This window comes from Schistocerca americana, chromosome 3 (genome assembly GCF_021461395.2).
Source record: "Schistocerca americana isolate TAMUIC-IGC-003095 chromosome 3, iqSchAmer2.1, whole genome shotgun sequence".
In the NCBI taxonomy this organism is placed as follows: Eukaryota; Metazoa; Arthropoda; class Insecta; order Orthoptera; family Acrididae; genus Schistocerca; species Schistocerca americana.
Window position 1 is genome coordinate 928287658 of NC_060121.1, and position 18834 is coordinate 928306491.

General features: G+C 43.6%; 1 protein-coding gene across 1 annotated transcript in view; it reads right to left on the reverse strand.

Annotated features, from left to right (window-relative positions):
• LOC124607189 (ubiquitin domain-containing protein UBFD1-like) overlaps positions 1–18834 on the reverse strand; it is a 58943-nt gene that overhangs the window by 24487 nt on the left and 15622 nt on the right. The window contains exon 3 of the mRNA XM_047139410.1: positions 10422–10573. Coding sequence (XP_046995366.1) covers positions 10422–10573 — 152 coding nt within the window. The remainder of the gene's footprint in view (positions 1–10421; positions 10574–18834) is intronic.

The window sequence follows — 18834 nt, forward strand, 5'->3', positions numbered from 1 at the left end:
GCATAATAGGTGTAAAACAAAGCATAGGGCTGAAGACAGACAGATGCTGAATGAAAAACGTTTGGCTGTCAACAGCACAATGTGTGAGACCTTCAATTACTACTGTAGCATAGTATTGTCCAGTGATCTTTCACAGACCCAAAGACATTCTGGTCATACATAAAGTCTGTTAGTGGCACAAAAATTAGTGTCCAGTTCCTAGTGAGTGAGACACGAGCTGCAATTGAGGGTAGCAATGCGAAAGCTAAAATGCTTAACTTCGTTTTCAATTTTCCTTTACAAAGGAAAACCTATGAGAATGGCCCAAATTTAATCCTCGTCCTACTGAAAAGATGAGCACAACAAAAGTTAGTGTCAGTCAGTGGTGTTGAGAAACCGTTGAAATCGTTAAAACTAAACAAAACTCCAGGCCCCAACAGAATCCCTGTCAGATTGTATACTGTATTTGCAGCTGAGTTAACCCTCTTCTAAGTATGATCTATCACAGAATCCCCCCACCCCCACCCCCACCCCCCAAAAAAGAAGCCAGTTCTTGGGGAAAAAAAAGAGCACAGGTCACACCCCTCTACAAGAAGAGTAGTAGAAGTGATTCACAAACCTACTGTTCAATATCCTTGACATAAATTTGTTGTAGAATCTTAGAACATATTCTGAGCTAAAACATAATGAGGTATCTTGCACAGAATGACCTCAATGCCAACCAACACGGATTCGAAAAGCATCGATTATATGAAACCCCACTCACACTTTTCTCAAGACATACTGAAAGCTTTGGATTCAGGCAATCAGGTAGATGCAGTATTTCCTGATTTCCAAAAAGCATCTGACTCAGTACCACACCTATGCTTATTGTTAAAAGCACGATCACATCAGGTATCAAGTGAAATTTGTGACTGGATTGGGGACTCTTTGGTACGGAGGATGCAACATGTTATCTCGGATGGAGAGTCACTGTCAGATGTTCAAGGAACTTCAGCTGTGTCCCAAAGAAGTGTGTTGGGACCCTTGCTGTTCATCTTGCACAGACACTATGTGATCGAAAGTATCTGGACACCTGGCTAAAAATGACTTACACGTTTGTGGCACCCTCCTTCGGTAATACTGGTATTCATAATGGTGCTGGCCCACCCTTAGCCTTTATGACAGCTTCCACTCGTGCAGGCATACATTCAATCAGGTGCTGGAAAATTTCTTGGGGAATGGCAGCCCAATTGTCACGGAGAGCTGCACTGAGGAGACGTATTGGTGATAGTCAGTGAGGCCTGGCACAAAGTCGGCGTTCCAAAACATCCCAAAGGTTCAGGTCAGGACTCTGTGCAGGCCAGTCCATTACAGGGATGTTATTGTTGTGTAAACACTCCGCCACAGGCCATGCATTATGAACATCGTGTTGAAATATGCAATCGCCATCCCTGAACTGCTCTTCTACAATGGGAAGCAAGAAGATGCTTAAAACATCAATGTAGGCCTGTGCTGTGATACTGCCACGCACAACAACAAGGGGTGCAAGCCCCCTCCAGGAAAACACAACCACACCATAACACCACCGCTTCCGAATTTTACTGTGGGCATTACACATGCTGGCAGATGACGTTCACCGGGCATTCGCCATACCTACACCCTGCCATCGGATCACCACATTGTGTACCGTGATTCGTCACTCCATGCAATGTTTTTTCACTGTTCCATCGTCCAATGTTTATGCTCCTCACAACAAGCAGGGCGTCATTTGGCATTTCCGGCATGATGTGTGGCTTACGAGCAGCCGCTCGACCATGAAATCCAAGTTTTCTCACCTCCCACCTAACTGTCATAGTACCTGTAGTGGATCCTGATGCAGTCTGGAATTCCTGTGTGATGATCTGGATACATGTCTGCCTATTACCCATTACAATGCTCTTCAACTGTCAGCGGTGTCTGTAAGTCAACAGACGAGGTCGAGCTGTACACTTTTGTGCTGTATGTGTCCCTTCATGTTTCCATTTCACTATCACTAGGATTGTGGAAATCTCAAATACAGATGTATGACAGAAGTGACACCCAATCACCTGATCACGTTCGAAGTCCATGGGTTCCACAGAGTGCCCCATTCTGCTCTCTCATGCTGTCTAATGACTACTGAGGTTGCTGTTATGGAGTACCTGGCAGTAGGTGGTAGCACAAAGCACCTAATATGAAAAATGTATGTTTTTGCTGATATCCGAATACTTTTGATCACATAGTGTATATTAATGACTTTGCAGACTTTTTGCAGATGACGCAATCTTGATAAGATTTCAGTGTGGTGCAAAGATTGGCAGCTTGCTCTAAAGGTTAAGAAATGTAAAATTTTGCACTTCACAAAATGAAAAAAACTTAGTATCCTGTGAGTATAATATCAAAGAGTCACTGTTGGAATCTGCCAATTCATAGAAATACCCGGTATAAAACTTTGCAAGGATATGAAATAGAATGATCACATATGCTCAGTTGTGCATAAAACAGGTGGTAGACTTTGGTTGATTGGTAGAATACTGGGGAAGTGCAATCAGTCTACAAAGGAGATTGCTTACAAATCACTCGTGTGATCCAACAGTGTGGGACCCGTAATAAGCAGACTAACTGGGGATATCGAATGAATACAGAGAAAGGTTGCACAAATGGTCACATGTTTGTTTGATCCATGGGAGAGTGTCACACAGATAACGAAGGAACTGAACTGGAAGACTCTAAGATTGACGTAACCATTCCAAGAAAGTCTATTAACAAAGTTTCAACATAAACTTTTAAATGATGACTCTAGGAATATGCTACAACCTGCATGTATTGTATAGTACCTTTCTTCTAAAGCAACCATAGTACAACCATTCAGACCTGTCAGCCTGTACTAGATTTATCTTTACAATGTTGAACTGTGCCCTGCAGAGCTGTGGACGAGAAATGTATGTTTGATATTCAGTGTCAACATTTCATCATAGGTGTCAACACCAGTACTACTGTGATGTGGAAAACTACTCTAAATTAAAGGATTAAATTTAACAACACAGAGAACAGTTGCGTGCTAAGTCATTGATATGCATTAACAAGACTAAAAACTTTGTTTGGTTTTGGATGAGTCCCTCTTCAGAACAATAGTCTACACATTCATACATGTATAGGAGTTCATTGTTCTGGCTGATTAAATTGTGCCAGCATGGCAGCTCAACTGGAATGGGGGTTGTACCAAGTAGAGTGTGTGGGGTAAAAAAGGATGTGGGGAAGGGTGGGGGAGAAAGAAGCAGCAGATGCACAGTATGGCAACACTGCATTGAAGAACTCATTCTGGCTGCAGGCAAGACGAATTGTGCAAAAGACACTAACGATATAGAGAAGCTCACTGGGAGAATGAAATACTACAGAGGTCGAAAGATACTGTGTGAAATAGGGTGTGATTGTGGTATGACAGAAGTTAGGGTTATGGATCAGAAGAGGTGGTTAGTGCAGGTCAGGGGCTAGCATAATTTGAGGCCAGCACAATTGTGTGCCCCACACTACTCCCATGCCTGCAACCAGAATGAGCTCACTTGTGCCACATTTCTTCCCTGTGCACCTGCTGCCTCTCCCTCTCACACCCGACACAAACCCCTATCAAACCTGTGCCAATAAAATGTAGCCATACAGGTGTATGAATGAGCTGTTCAATAAATAATGTCTCATTTTTTTACAGTAATTAATACACATTCGGCATTGTCCTTCAATATGCTTCAAATATGACATTTCCCCTCCGTGTGTGTGAAGTTTTGATAGAATTTTGATAGATTGCAAAGGCATAACAGACCATCAAGATGGCATCTACGCAATACACTTGTAAGTTTAGTTATGTCATGTTCTGTAGATAATTTTCACAATTATTTTATCGATATGATGAACAAGTCACAGATGATGTGACTTACCGAACGAAAGTACTGGCAGGTCGATAGACACACAAACAAACACAAACATACACATGAAATTCAAGCTTTTGCAACAAACTGTTGCCTCATCAGGAAAGAGGGAAGGAGAGGGAAAGACGAAAGGATGTGTGGATTTTAAGGGAGAGGGTAAGGAGTCATTCCAATCCCGGGAGCGGAAAGACTTACCTTAGGGGGAAAAAAGGAGTATGCGGAGTATACACTCGCACACACACACAAATCCATCCGCACGTACACAGACACAAGCAGATATTTGTAAAGGCAAAGAGTTTGGGCAGAGATGTCAGTCGAGGCGGAAGTACAGAGGCAAAGATGTTGTTGAAAGACAGGTGAGGTATGAGCGGCGGCAAATTGAAAGTAGCGGAGATTGAGGCCTGGCGGGTAACGAGATGAGAGGATATACTGAAGGGCAAGTTCCCATCTCCGGAGTTCTGACAAGTTGGTGTTGGTGGGAAGCATCCAGATAACCCGGACGGTGTAACACTGTGCCAAGATGTGCTGGCCGTGCACCAAGGCATGTTTAGCCACAGGGTGATCCTCATTACCAACAAACACTGTCTGCATGTGTCCATTCATGCTAATGGACAGTTTGTTGCTGGTCATTCCCACATAGAAAGCTTCACAGTGTAGGCAGGTCAGTTGGTAAATCACGTGGGTGCTTTCACACGTGGCTCTGCCTTTGATCGTGTACACCTTCCGGGTTACAGGACTGGAGTAGGTGGTGGTGGGAGGGTGCATGGGACAGGTTTTACAGCGGGGAGGGGGGGGGGGGGGGGGGCGGGGGCCGTTACAAGGGTAGGAGCCAGAGGGTAGGGAAGGTGGTTTGGGGATTTCATAGGGATGAACTAAGAGGTTACGAACGTTAGGTGGACGGTGGAAAGACACTCTTGGTGGAGTGGGGAGGATTTCACGAAGGATGGATCTCATTCCAGGGCAGGATTTGAGGAAGTCGTTTCCCTGCTGGAGAGCCACATTCAGAGTCTGATCCAGTCCCGGAAAGTATCCTGTCACAAGTGGGGCACTTTTGGGGTTCTTCTGTGGGAGGTTCTGGGTTTGAGGAGATGAGGAAGTGGCTCTGGTTATTTGCTTCTGTACCAGGTCGGGAGGGTAGTTGCGGGATGCGAAAGCTGTTTTCAGGTTGTTGGTGTAATGGTTCAGGGATTCCGGACTGGAGCAGATTCGTTTGCCACGAAGACCTAGGCTGTAGGGAAGGGACCGCTTGATGTGGAATGGGTGGCAGCTGTCATAATGGAGGTACTGTTGCTTGTTGGTGGGTTTGATGTGGACGGACGTGTGAAGCTGGCCATTGGACAGGTGGAGGTCAACGTCAAGGAAAGTGGCATGGGATTTGGAGTAGGACCAGGTGAATCTGATGGAACCAAAGGAGTTGAGGTTGGAGAGGAAATTCTGGAGTTCTTCTTCACTGTGAGTCCAGATCATGAAGATGTCATCAATAAATCTGTACCAAACTTTGGGTTGGCAGGCCTGGGTAACCAAGAAGGCTTCCTCTAAGCGACCCATGAATAGGTTGGCGTACGAGGGGGCCATCCTGGTGCCCATGGCTGTTCCCTTTAATTGTTGGTATGTCTGGCCTTCGAAAGTGAAGAAGTTGTGGGTAAGGATGAAGCTGGCTAAGGTAATGAGGAAAGAGGTTTTTGGTAGGGTGGCAGGTGATCGGCGTGAAAGGAAGTGCTCCATCGCAGCGAGGCCCTGGACGTGCGGAATATTTGTGTATAAGGAAGTGGCATCAATGGTTACAAGGATGGTTTCCGGGGGTAACAGACTGGGTAAGGATTCCAGGCGTTCGAGAAAGTGGTTGGTGTCTTTGATGAAGTATGGGAGACTGGATGTAATGGGTTGAAGGTGTTGATCTACATAGGCAGAGATACGTTCTGTGGGGGCTTGGTAGCCAGCTACAATGGGACGGCCGGGATGATTGGGTTTGTGAGTTTTAGGAAGAAGGTAGAAGGTAGGGGTGCAGGGTGTTAGTGGGGTCAGGAGGTTGATGGAGTCAGGTGAAAGGTTTTGTAGGGGGCCGAAGGTTCTGAGGATTCCTTGAAGCTCCGAATGGACATCAGGAATGGGATTACCTTGGCAAACTTTGTATGTAGTGTCGTCTGAAAGCTGACGTAGTCCCTCAGCCACATACTCCCGACGATCAAGTACCACGGTTGTGGAACCCTTGTCCGCCAGAAGAATGACGATGGATCGGTCAGCCTTCAGATCACGGATAGCCTGGGCTTCAGCAGTGGTGATGTTGGGAGCAGGATTAAGGTTTTTCAAGAAGGATTGAGAGGCAAGGCTGGAAGTTAGAAACTCCTGGAAAGTTTGGAGAGGGTGATTTTGAGGAAGAGGAGGTGGGTCCCGCTGTGACGGAGGACGGAACTGTTCCAGGCAGGGTTCAATTTGGATAGTGTCTTGGGGAGTTGGACCATTAGGAGTAGGATTAGGATCATTTTTCTTCGTGGCAAAGTGATATTTCCAGCAGAGAGTACGGGTGTAGGACAGTAAATCTTTGACAAGGGCTGTTTGGTTGAATCTGGGAGTGGGGCTGAAGGGGATGCCTTTGGATAGGACAGAGGTTTCGGATTGGGAGAGAGGTTTGGAGGAAAGGTTAACTACTGAATTAGGGTGTTGTGGTTCCAGATTGTGTTGATTGGAATTTTGAGGTTTTGGGGGGAGTGGAGCTGGAAGTGGGAGATTGAGTAGATGGGAGAGACTGGGTCTGTGTGCAATGAGAGGAGGTTGAGGTTTGCTGGAAAGGTTATGAAGGGAGAGTGAGTTGCCTTTCCGGAGGTGGGAAACCAGGAGATTGGATAGTTTTTTGAGGTGGAGGGTGGCATGCTGTTCTAATTTGCGATTGGCCTGTAGGAGGATGCTGCTCCAGTCCGGAGTCCCTGAACCATTACACCAACAACCTGAAAACAGCTTTCGCATCCCGCAACTACCCTCCCGACCTGTTACAGGAGCAAATAACCAGAGCCACTTCCTCATCCCCTCAAACCCAGAACCTCCCACAGAAGAACCCCAAGAGTGCCCCACTTGTGACAGGATACTTTCCGGGACTGGATCCGATTCTGAATGTGGCTCTCCAGCAGGGATACGACTTCCTAGAATCCTGCCCTGAAATGAGATCCATCCTTCATGAAATCCTCCCCACTCCACCAAGAGTGTCTTTCCGCCGCCCACCTAACGTTCGTAACCTCTTAGTTCATCCCTATGAAATCCCCAAACCACTTTCCCTACCCTCTGGCTCCTACCCTTGTAATCCCCCCCCCCCCCCCCCCCCCCCCCGGTGTAAAACCTGTCCATGCACCCTCCCACCACCACCTACTCCAGTCCTGTAACCCGGAAGGTGTACACGATCAAAGGCAGAGCCACGTGTGAAAGCACCCATGTGATTTACCAACTGACCTGCCTACAGTGTGAAGCTTTCTATGTGGGAATGACCACCAACAAACTGTCCATTCGCATGAATGGACACAGGCAGACAGTGTTTGTTAATGAGGATCACCCTGTGGCTTAACATGCCTTGGTGCATGGCCAGCACATCTTGGCACAGTGTTACACCGTCCGGGTTATCTGGATACTTCCCACTAACACCAACCTGTCAGAACTCTGAGGATGGGAACTTGCCCTTCAGTATATCCTCTCTTCTCGTTACCCGCCATGCCTCAACCTCCGCTAATTTCAAATTGCCGCCGCTCATACCTCACCTGTCATTCAACAACATCTTTGCCTATGTACTTCTGGGGTGTAAGGCTAGTTCGCGTCCGTAGTAGAATACTACACGTGCACCCTGGGTAATGCTAAATGAACTAGCACTAAAGGTAACCAGATGATCCAGATAATCCTGTGCTGGATCTCCTGGTAAACACATCATGAGTGATACCGACCAAATGAACGATGAAGAATTGACTAGAGCACTCGGACCGTGCCTCCGAGTCTGCCACCTAAACATTGAAGGCATAAGTAGGAGCAAATGTGAATTTCTCCAGAGAGTTCTCACTCAGAACAAAATCAACGTAGTCACGATACAAGAGACTCATGCGGAAAACATAGATCAGCTGGCCTATAGAGGAAAAATCCCTGGATTCGAGATACTGGCAGCCACCTATCACCGCAATTACGGCGTGGCAACCTACATACGAAATAATATAGGAAATGCTTCCCTGTGTAAGATATCTACAGACAACAACATACATGAAGTTGCTGTCAAAATTGGCGAGACCACTATAGTTAACATCTATAAGCCTCCCGGCTGTCCATGGCCTCCAGAAGTACTCCAAGAATATCCCCACCCTGCTATCTACGTAGGAGACTTTAATAGTCACCATGAGAACTGGAAGTACGCACGAAACGACCAGAACGGTGAATCCCTGACGAGCTGAAGTGAGGAGACTAACACCCACCTGATTTTCGACGCCAAGGACCGCGGAACATTTCGATCAGCAGCATGGAGACGAGCTTATAACCCTGACTTATGCTTTGTCACTAAAAACAAAAACAACCAACCGCTAGCCGCAACTCGCGAAGTCCTGTCTGATTTCCCACATAGCCAGCATCGCCCTGTTATCTTAAAAGTCGGAATTAACATCCCAATCATAAAATCCTTTCCTCGCCCACGATGGAATTTCCAGAAGGCAGACTGGGCCACCTTTGCAGAAAACCTTGACAAGTGTCTAGGTTGGATACCCCCCGACTAGGGACAACTGTGACAGATTTGTGGCAGCAGTCATCGCCACGGCTAAGAGGAATGTACCCAGAGGCTACCGGAAAGAGTACATCCCAGGCTGGAATGAGAGATGCGGAGACCTGTACCAGGAATTTACCGAAACCAACAACCAAGAAATCGCGGACGAACTGTTGCACAGCTTAGACGCAGCTCGACGGGAAAAATGGATGGACACCGTGGAGAATCTAGATTTCACTAAATCCAGTAGGCAAGCACGGACCCTACTCCGTAACCTGGGAGGCAGTAAACGTAAAATAAAAGACACCCACCCGATAGCCCCTAACAATGTGGCCGCACACATAGTTAGAACCTCAAGAGCACCAAGGGACAGAACACACACCACGACCGTCAAAAGTGAATTAAGATCCTTAAAACAAAGGGCATCGCCTACCTCCGAATTTACCCAGCCTATCACAGCGGAAGAAGTTGCAGCAGCCTTGTCAAAAATCAAAAGTGGCAAGGCTCCCGGCCTCGATGGCATCCACCCGGAATTCCTACTTCACTGTGGAAAATATACTAGAACATGGCTCGCAAACTTCTTAACAGATATTTTAGAATTGGGTAATATCCCACACCAGCTTAAACGAGCAAAGATTATAGCGATACTAAAGCCAGGCAAACCTCTTCTGACATTCAAAGCAAGATGGCTTCAATGAATGTTAGCAACAAATGACAAGATTCAGTTTCAGACCAATGGAGAATCCTTTCAGAAGACCGTTACAGGTGACAGAACCTGGTTGCCTCACTTCAAGCTAGAAACAATTTTAAGCCAATCAATGGAATGAAGAAATTCAAAGTAGCTCAATTGGCTGGCAAAGTCATGATAGTCTTCTGGTGTAGAGGTGGTGCCATTCTCGTGTATGTTTTTCCAAGAGACCTACCATTTAATTAAGAGTCATATGTGAAGACCCTGACAAAAACTCAAGATCCATTTCCAAAGTAAATAGTGTGACAAGAACCCAACAGAAACATTGCTCTATCACCACTACACGCAAGCCTCAGGAATGTGAACATATCCAACCCATTCCCCAAGACCTCTCATCCTTGAATTTCCACATGTTGGACCACTTAAGGATTCTCTATGTGGAACACACTTTGAAGACAATGAGAACGTAATTCATAGTAGTGAACACAGGCCATACAATGTCCTCGAGGCTATGCAGAAAAATAGTACATGTAAAAGAATTATCAACTGATAGTGTAACCAGATTCTGAATCTCAAGAATAAACAAGTTCTGCGAAAAAAGTGTGGGCATTATTTATTGAACAATCCTTTTCTTTTCGTACCATACAAAGTCCGCTGTCAGAGGGGTGAGGGGCATGGTAAGAGGAAAATGCCACATGCAACACAAGTAGTGAAGTGCTTGCAGCAAACATCAGTTGTCTTACTGTTAGCATGGTGAGCAGACCAATGTTAATAGTTGATTCTGTTGTGTCAGCATCAGCCAACAAACCTATAAGCAGCTGCGAATTCTCTTGTTCTATGAATAAATGACAGAAAGTACCTATGGACTCTCAAAATCACATTGACCTTAGAACCATCTCTCGTTCCTAGTGAACACTGGGGGTGGGGGGGTGGGGTACAAAGGAGGAGGGGGCGGGCATGAGTTGTACTTTTACTAGAACAAGATAATATTGTGCCAGCCACATTAATCTGGAGGTAAACAAGTTCCCTGAATTCCTTTCTCCATTATTTGTTTTTTCTTACAAACTTACACAAATAAGCTACAATGCAACAGTGACTACAAACACAATACCTGCTTGCTGGGGGTAGACACTGCCAGCACATCATCCAATTTTGAGCCTACAACCATTACTTTAGCACCTTTAACAACACCAAGTTCCCTCAGTGTCCTTTCATCTTTTGCAAGTCCTTTTATCATAACTTTCTGCATGGCCTGTGGAACACCTGCAAAATAAACCATAATCCTCTTATTTCTGTTCCAGTCAGATTATGTAGATATTAACTATACAAGAAATTATGTGAGATGCCAAGACATACATACTTTCTCAACTGTAAATATACAAATGCACATTTATGATAGTTTTACTACAGTGTACACTTGGTTTTTTATGTCTACCTTTATCTTCACATGAAATATAACCATCGAAATATAACCATCATGAAAGTTCAACATACCAAAGTAAAAGAGAATGACAATTTTGAAGGGGCTTAACTACATGGTGGTGGTTGTTGTCGCTGTCCTCATCGTCGTCGTCGTGCTCTTCAGTCCAGAGACTGGTTTGATGCAGCTGTCCACACTAATCTATCCTGTGCAAGCTTCTACACCTCCTAGTAACTATTGCATCCTACATCCTTCTGAATTTGCTTAGTGTAATCATCTCTTGGTCTCCCTCTACGATTTTTACCCTCCGCACTGCCCTCCAATACAATTGGTGATCCCTCCTCAAAATATGTCTTACCAACTGATTCCTCCATCTAGTCAAGCTGTATCACAAATTCCTCTTCTCCCCAATTCGATTCAGTACCTCCTCATTAGTTTCATGATCTACCCATCTAATCTTCAGCATTCTACTGTAGCACCGCGTTTCGAAATCTTCTATTCTCTTCTTGTCTAAACTATTTATTGTCCACATTTCACATCCATACATGGCTACACTCCATAGAAATACTTTTAGAAATGACTTCCTGACACTTAAATCTATACTCGATGTTAACAAATTTCTCTTCTTCATAAACGCTTTTCCTGCCATTGCCAGTCAACATTTTATATCCTCTCTACTTCAACCATCATTAGTTATTTTGCTCCCCAAATAGCAAAACTCATCTACTACTTTAAGTGTCTTATTTCCTAATCTAATCCCCTCAGCATCACCTGACTTCATTCGATGACATTCCATTATCCTTGCTGTGCTTTTGTTGATGATGTTCTTATATCCTCCTTTCAAGACAATGTCCATTCCATTCAACTGCTCTTCCAATTCCTTTGCTGTCTCTGACAGTACTAGATGTCATTGGCAAACTTCAAAGTTTTTATTTCTTCTCCGTGGATTTTAATTCCTACTCTCAAGTTTTCTTTTCCTTGCTTTACTGCTTGCTCGATATACAGACTGAATAACATCAGGGATAGGCTACAATCCTGTCTCACTCCCTTCCCAACCACTGCTTCCCTTTCATGCCCCTAGACCCTCATAACTACCATCTGGCATCTGTACAAATAGTAAATAGCATTTTGCTCCCTGTATTTGACCAATGCCATCTTCAGAATTTGAAAGAGTGTGCCAGTCAACATTGTCAAAAGCTTTCTCTAAGTCTACAAATGCTAGAAACGTGGGCTTGCCTTTTCTTAAACTATCTTCTAAGATAAGTTGTAATGGTGAGTATTACCTCACATGCTCCAGCAATTCTATGGAATCTGAACTGATCATCCCCAAGGCTGGCTTCTACCAGTTTTTCCATTCATCAGTATAGAATTCATGTCAATATTTTGCAGCCGTGACTTATTAAACTTGTAGTTCAGTAACTTCAACACCTGTCAACACCAGCTTTCTTTGGGATTGGAATTATTGTATTCTTCTTGAAATCTGAAGGTATTTTGTCTGTCTCATACATCTTGCTCACCAGATGGAAGAGTTTTGTCATGGCTGGCACTCCCATGGCTATCAGTAGTTCTAATGGAATGTAGTGTACTCCCAAGTCTTTCAGTGCTCTGCCAAATTCTTCACACAGTATCGTACCTCCCATTTCATTTTCATCTACGCCCTCTTCCACTTCTGTAATATTGCCTTCAAGTACATCACCCTTGTGTAGAGTGTCTATATACTCCTTCCACCTTTCTGCTTTCCCTTCTTTGCTTAGGCCCGTGTTACACTATCAAATTTTTTTGTTGAATATCTTTGTCAAAGAAACTTGATGGTGTAATAGGGCCTCACTGTAGATTTGATCAAGAAGTCACATATATATGACTACGAAGTTTTTCACGACAGAGTCCTTGCAAAAAAGTTCTCTGTTTACTTGCCGCGTCAAATTTGGATAAAATCCTGAGCTTTCGATGACTACCTCCGTCATCTTCATCAGGGGTAAAACTGACTGTCGTCGACCAGTGAGGCTTCCGCTTTTATAAGCAGTGGACGGCTTCTGATTGACTGGATAACGTCATGGTGAAAACGGAGGTGGTGGCCTCTATGTCCGTAGATTTTGTTTCCGCACTTTATCCAGCGTTGCTTGTAGCGCCATCCATCGCAACAGGCGGAGAACTGGGAGGAATGTAAGAAGTCTCCCTTGCGCTCTTTCTTTATCAGCTGCGCGCATCCATGCTTTGGTGAGTGCATATCCGGAGTCTCTGTTGAAATTATTTTCACATAGTCTAATTTCAACTGCTTCCCTGATGACAGAGTCCCAATAGTTTGAAGTGTGAGCAAGTATTCTTGTTGTATCGAATAGAATCTTATGTTTATTTAACAAACTGTGCTCAGCCAACGCTGATTTTTCTAGATACCTGTATTTCAGGTGACGCCGACGTTCCACACAGCAGTCGGCAACAGTTCTTATAGACTGGCCCATATAATTTTGCCACACTCGCAAGGAATGCCGTAAATTTCCGGTACTCTCAGGCCGAGATTATCTTTCATGGGCCGCAACATTTCCTTAATCTTCCTGGGTGGCAGAAGACTGGTCTGATTCCCTGCCAGCTCAGGACTCTACCGATCTCTACGATATATATGTTACATGGAAGGAAAAGGTCAAAATAGTGGAAGAAACAGTTACTGAAGACCTGATGCTAGGTGAAAACAATATGATAAACTGGAGCATCCTACAATTTAGGATGTCATGGATTCGGTGTTAAAAGTTCCATCATGCATATAAAGGACAATATAAGGTTACAGCACAAACTCCCAAACACGTTGGAACTTTAATACATATATGGTACGCAACATGGCACATGTAAAGAAATATTTTACTAGAGATCTGTCCCCCCAGAAGAAGAGGAAAATAGGAAGTAAAATTAACAGTGCTGATGAAGTAATTAAGTGTAATATATCTAACTGCCAATAATGGACATGTCAATACTGTATTGGTATATTAATTTGACTATGTTTCCTTCTATTTAAGTTTATGAATGTTTATTGTGACTCTTGTAATGGACATGTCTAAAAATTAAGAGTATATGTAGTTTAGTGACAGGCTGCTTTGAACATATTCAGTTACACAGCCTCTTATTTAGCCTGTTGTGTTGAAAGCAGAGCAATTCAAGAGATAGTAAGTGTGATGGGTTGTTACATGCTAAGAGCCAGTAAAGCGAGGTGCTGCATTTGACTGCAGAATGGCACTGCGGAGAGCAGCCTGATAGTGTGGTGAGACTTCAGGCAGTGAATGAAGCAGCCAATGGACTGGAGAGAATTCAACAGCCAGCTGGATGTCTTCAGCAAGCACAAAAATCGGTCCTATCAGCCAACAACAACAGGGGCGAGCCAGCTGTCAATAGGTCACCTAGTCATCGTGTACGTAACATAAACCTGAGTGGCGTGGAAGAAGAGTGAGCTCGCAGCACATTACAGTGGTTGAGAGAGAGAGAGAGAGAGAGAGAGAGAGAGAGAGAGAATTAATGTTGCCAAGCTAAGAGGGCACCACTGCCATTTTCAATTATTTTCAGTCAGTGGCGAATTTTCTTTTTCAGTATTGGGGAGGATTTTTCTTTTATTTTCAAAATCTCACTTGGATTTTGAGAATAATTAGTTGGGAGATAAATATTGATCCTGTACTTGATGGATCAAATCTATTCTTACATTTCTTTGCTACAGCGCAGCAGCATCGCTGACAGAGATGCCCCATAGTTCTAAAAGGAACAGGCTGGCACCTGGAGTCATAGGGCATGAAGGAATGAGTCAATTGCACCAGTGCCCTCACACGAGTAGGACACATATGTATGAGGGAAAAGTGTTTGTGGTAAAACATAATTTTAAAGCATGGCTTCATTTCTTATCAGAGGAGTTGACAGGTAATTAAAATGCGACCATGCTGCAAGGAATTGGTAATGATAAACTCATATAAACTTGAGGCAAATGAGTGACTGTAATAATAGTGTGAATGCGATCAGAACAAGTATGGATGTGACACTTTAAATTAAAGCGAAATAAATTAACTGTGTTGCCCAAAATGTTCACATATTACAATCTCTTCATTATTATCTACATCTACATCTACATCGATACTCCGCAAGCCACCCAACGGTGTGTGACGGAGGGCACTTTACATGCCACTGTCATTACCTCCCTTTCCTGTTCCAGTCGCGTATGGTTCGCGGGAAGAACGACTGTCTGAAAGCCTCCGCGCGCGCTCTAATCTCTCTAATTTTACATTCGTGATCTCCTCGGGAGGTATAAGTAGGGGGAAGCAATATATTCGATACCTCATCCAGAAACGTACCCTCTCGAAACCTGGCGAGCAAGCTACACCGCGATGCAGAGCGCCTCTCTTGCAGAGTCTGCCACTTGAGTTTATTAAACATCTCCGTAACGCTATCACGGTTACCAAATAACCCTGTGACGAAACGCGCCGCTCTTCTTTGGATCTTCTCTATCTCCTCCGTCAGACCGATCTGGTACGGATCCCACACTGATGAGCAATACTCAAGTATAGGTCGAACGAGTGTTTTGTAAGCCACCTCCTTTGTTGATGGACTACATTTTCTAAGCACTCTCCCAATGAATCTCAACCTGGTACCCGCCTTACCAACAATTAATTTTATATGATCATTCCACTTCAAATCGTTCTGCACGCATACTCCCAGATATTTTACAGAAGTAACTGCTACCAGTGTTTGTTCCGCTATCATATAATCATACAATAAAGGATCCTTCTTTCTATGTATTCGCAATACATTACATTTGTCTATGTTAAGGGTCAGTTGCCACTCCCTGCACCAAGTGCCTATCCGCTGCAGATCTTCCTGCATTTCGCTACAATTTTCTAATGCTGCAACTTCTCTGTATACTACAGCATCATCCGCGAAAAGCCGCATGGAACTTCCGACACTATCTACTAGGTCATTTATATATATTGTGAAAAGCAATGGTCCCATAACACTCCCCTGTGGCACGCCAGAGGTTACTTTAAAGTCTGTAGACGTCTCTCCATTGATAACAACATGCTGTGTTCTGTTTGCTAAAAACTCTTCAATCCAGCCACACAGCTGGTCTGATATTCCGTAGGCTCTTACTTTGTAGGCTCTTACTTTGTTTATCAGCTGACAGTGCGGAACTGTATCGAACGCCTTCCGGAAGTCAAGAAAAATAGCATCTACCTGGGAGCCTGTATCTAATATTTTCTGGGTCTCATGAACAAATAAAGCGAGTTGGGTCTCACACGATCGCTGTTTCCGGAATCCATGTTGATTCCTACATAGTAGATTCTGGGTTTCCAGAAATGACATGATACGCGAGCAAAAAACATGTTCTAAAATTCTACAAGAGATCGACGTCAGAGATACAGGTCTATAGTTTTGCGCATCTGCTCGACGACCCTTCTTGAAGACTGGGACTATCTGTGCTCTTTTCCAATCATTTGGAACCCTCCGTTCCTCTAGAGACTTGCGGTACACGGCTGTTAGAAGGGGGGCAAGTTCTTTCGCGTACTCTGTGTAGAATCGAATTGGTATCCCTTCAGGTCCAGTGGACTTTCCTCTATTGAGTGATTCCAGTTGCTTTTCTATTCCTTTGACACTTATTTCGATGTCAGCCATTTTTTCGTTTGTGCGAGGATTTAGAGAAGGAACTGCAGTGCGGTCTTCCTCTGTGAAACAGCTTTGGAAAAAGGTGTTTAGTATTTCAGCTTTACGCGTGTCATCCTCTGTTTCAATGCCATCATCATCCCGTAGTGTCTGGATATGCTGTTTCGAGCCACTTACTGATTTAACGTAAGACCAGAACTTCCTAGGATTTTCTGTCAAGTCGGGACATAGAATTTTACTTTCGAATTCAATGAACGCTTCACGCATAGTCCTCCTTACGCTAACTTTGACATCGTTTAGCTTCTGTTTGTCTGAGAGGTTATTACAATATTATGGAAGGAACCAAGTTATAGAACAGTGTGGGAGAATAGACAAGGCATGTGCTGTGGGCAAAGGTTCAGAACTTTATTTATCGACGCATGTATGTCTGGGGTAAGGTCATCCTCCAAAACCGGCTATGTATGAATGTCCGGCACCTTATTTTCCAAACAGCTAGACCACAGCAAGCAACAATTAAATATAAATTAATAAATAATAGTGTGGCATGTTACACATCACAAGAAAGGAATGAAGTGCTGCAGTAGCTTTGGGCCCCTTGTTTACCCACCAACTCACTAATGAGATAGCTGTGAGCCCACTGAGGGGAGATCATTGGGGATCTTTAAGTAATCAACATATATAGAAACACAAACAAATCTTTAACAATCAGAAATCACTTGAGCACTGGGTGCGAGGAGGAAGGAATGTGTGGGTAAAAATGTTATTCTGTGGAAGAGTAAAGGTCCTCAATCACAGAAGTTACCCATAAAACTCGTTATTCATCAACACTGTTTTTTATAACATGTGCATCAAAGTTAACTTGTCCTAAGACACTGACATAAAGACTCTAAACAATGGCTGTTTGTTTTCCCCCCCACCTGCAGTGACCCTTTAATCACTGACTGTTTCCTAGTCCATTCCAATAGTCAGATTAAAATAATTTGTCAGCTTTGAAAACCTTGGAATTTAATTGATCTAAACAAATCTTACAACATGACACGGACTAGCCACTGCCAAACGTCAGACCACATGCAGTTTTCAAGTAATGCAGTGTAGACACAATCTGACAGCAGTCCGTTCTCCTTCTGCTGAGTGATGGGCAAGTTGGAGAAGCGCCAGTGCTGGTCACCCGCCACAATGTGCTGTTTGAGCTTTAACAGAGGGGCAGCTGATAGTACTGTACTGCAGTGTGACAAATATCAAACGACAAGTTGTTTTAGTCACGGAGTACTCCCTTTGACTGTTACATCATATTTCTTGTTTTCGTGTGCCCCCTAAACTGCTTACTGATACATCAACACCTCGACACTTTTGTAGCAAGAGGTGCATATTACTTTTTCATAATGGGCTGCTGTGGGTGTCTGCAAGCAATGTAACAAAGCATAAACTAACTTCTATTCTTACACAGAAGAGAAATTTTCTCTGCTGGAACAACTATTCAAAACTATCCAGGGAACTATAACATATTAGGGCATTTTTCCCTTCAACAACTTCTTTGTTAGATGTACATTGATATCTCTCTCGAAAGCTGCAAATTTTGTGTGTAAGTTGAATCCTAATATACACTTTGAAAATGATCCTGCAACCAATGGGTGCTATTCATACCCAAAAATGTATCCTGATAGGAGGGTTTGCTCTAGTGTACTGCAAAATATCTAAAATATATCTGAGACTCTTCACAAGCTAAGGTGCCCATTGGCCCCAGACTTTGTGAATACTGACATTCACATGCTGTAAAACCATATTCGCAACGCAGTTTCCACAACACATCTGTGAGCACTTCATTTTTCAACGACAATACACTGAGGTTTCAGCTCCACACACTATGCACTCACAGTAAACAAGAAATTTATTATTTGTCAAACTAGAACAGATAAGGTATATTTTATGATGCTGAATGGTCAACATATCACAGCAAGGTAAGTACTTCAGATTTCTCAATGGGGTAAAAGGGTAAAATTGACAACAAACATGTATTGAATGGCAAAACAGATATCTGAAATAACATCAAGTGGGAAAATGGCATAAAAATGTGCAAATGTGTATAGAAGCGCTATTCAGAGAGCAGTTCGAAGATACATGTCCAAGTAGTGTCAAATGACTACAAAATATTGAAAACAACATACCTTTTTTAAGTCATGTCAAAGAGTGCATGTATTTTTGGGCTTGGTGATCTAAAGCTAAGGCAAGAGTGTGGAAACAGAGGTTGTAGGACGGAATCAGGTTTGGATCACAGAAATTTTCAATCTGCCTGTAATCTAACCTTCACCTCTCAACAACGTGACAAGCTACCAGGATTGACAAATGGTTCAGATTCAATGTTAAGCTTTGGTCTCCTTTCCCTCATTGGATAATTGGGATGTTCAAGATGATTGTAAATGTAAAGAGACTCAACTATGTTGATGTTAGAGTTATTTTGGTATGTTCAATTCGTAATCTG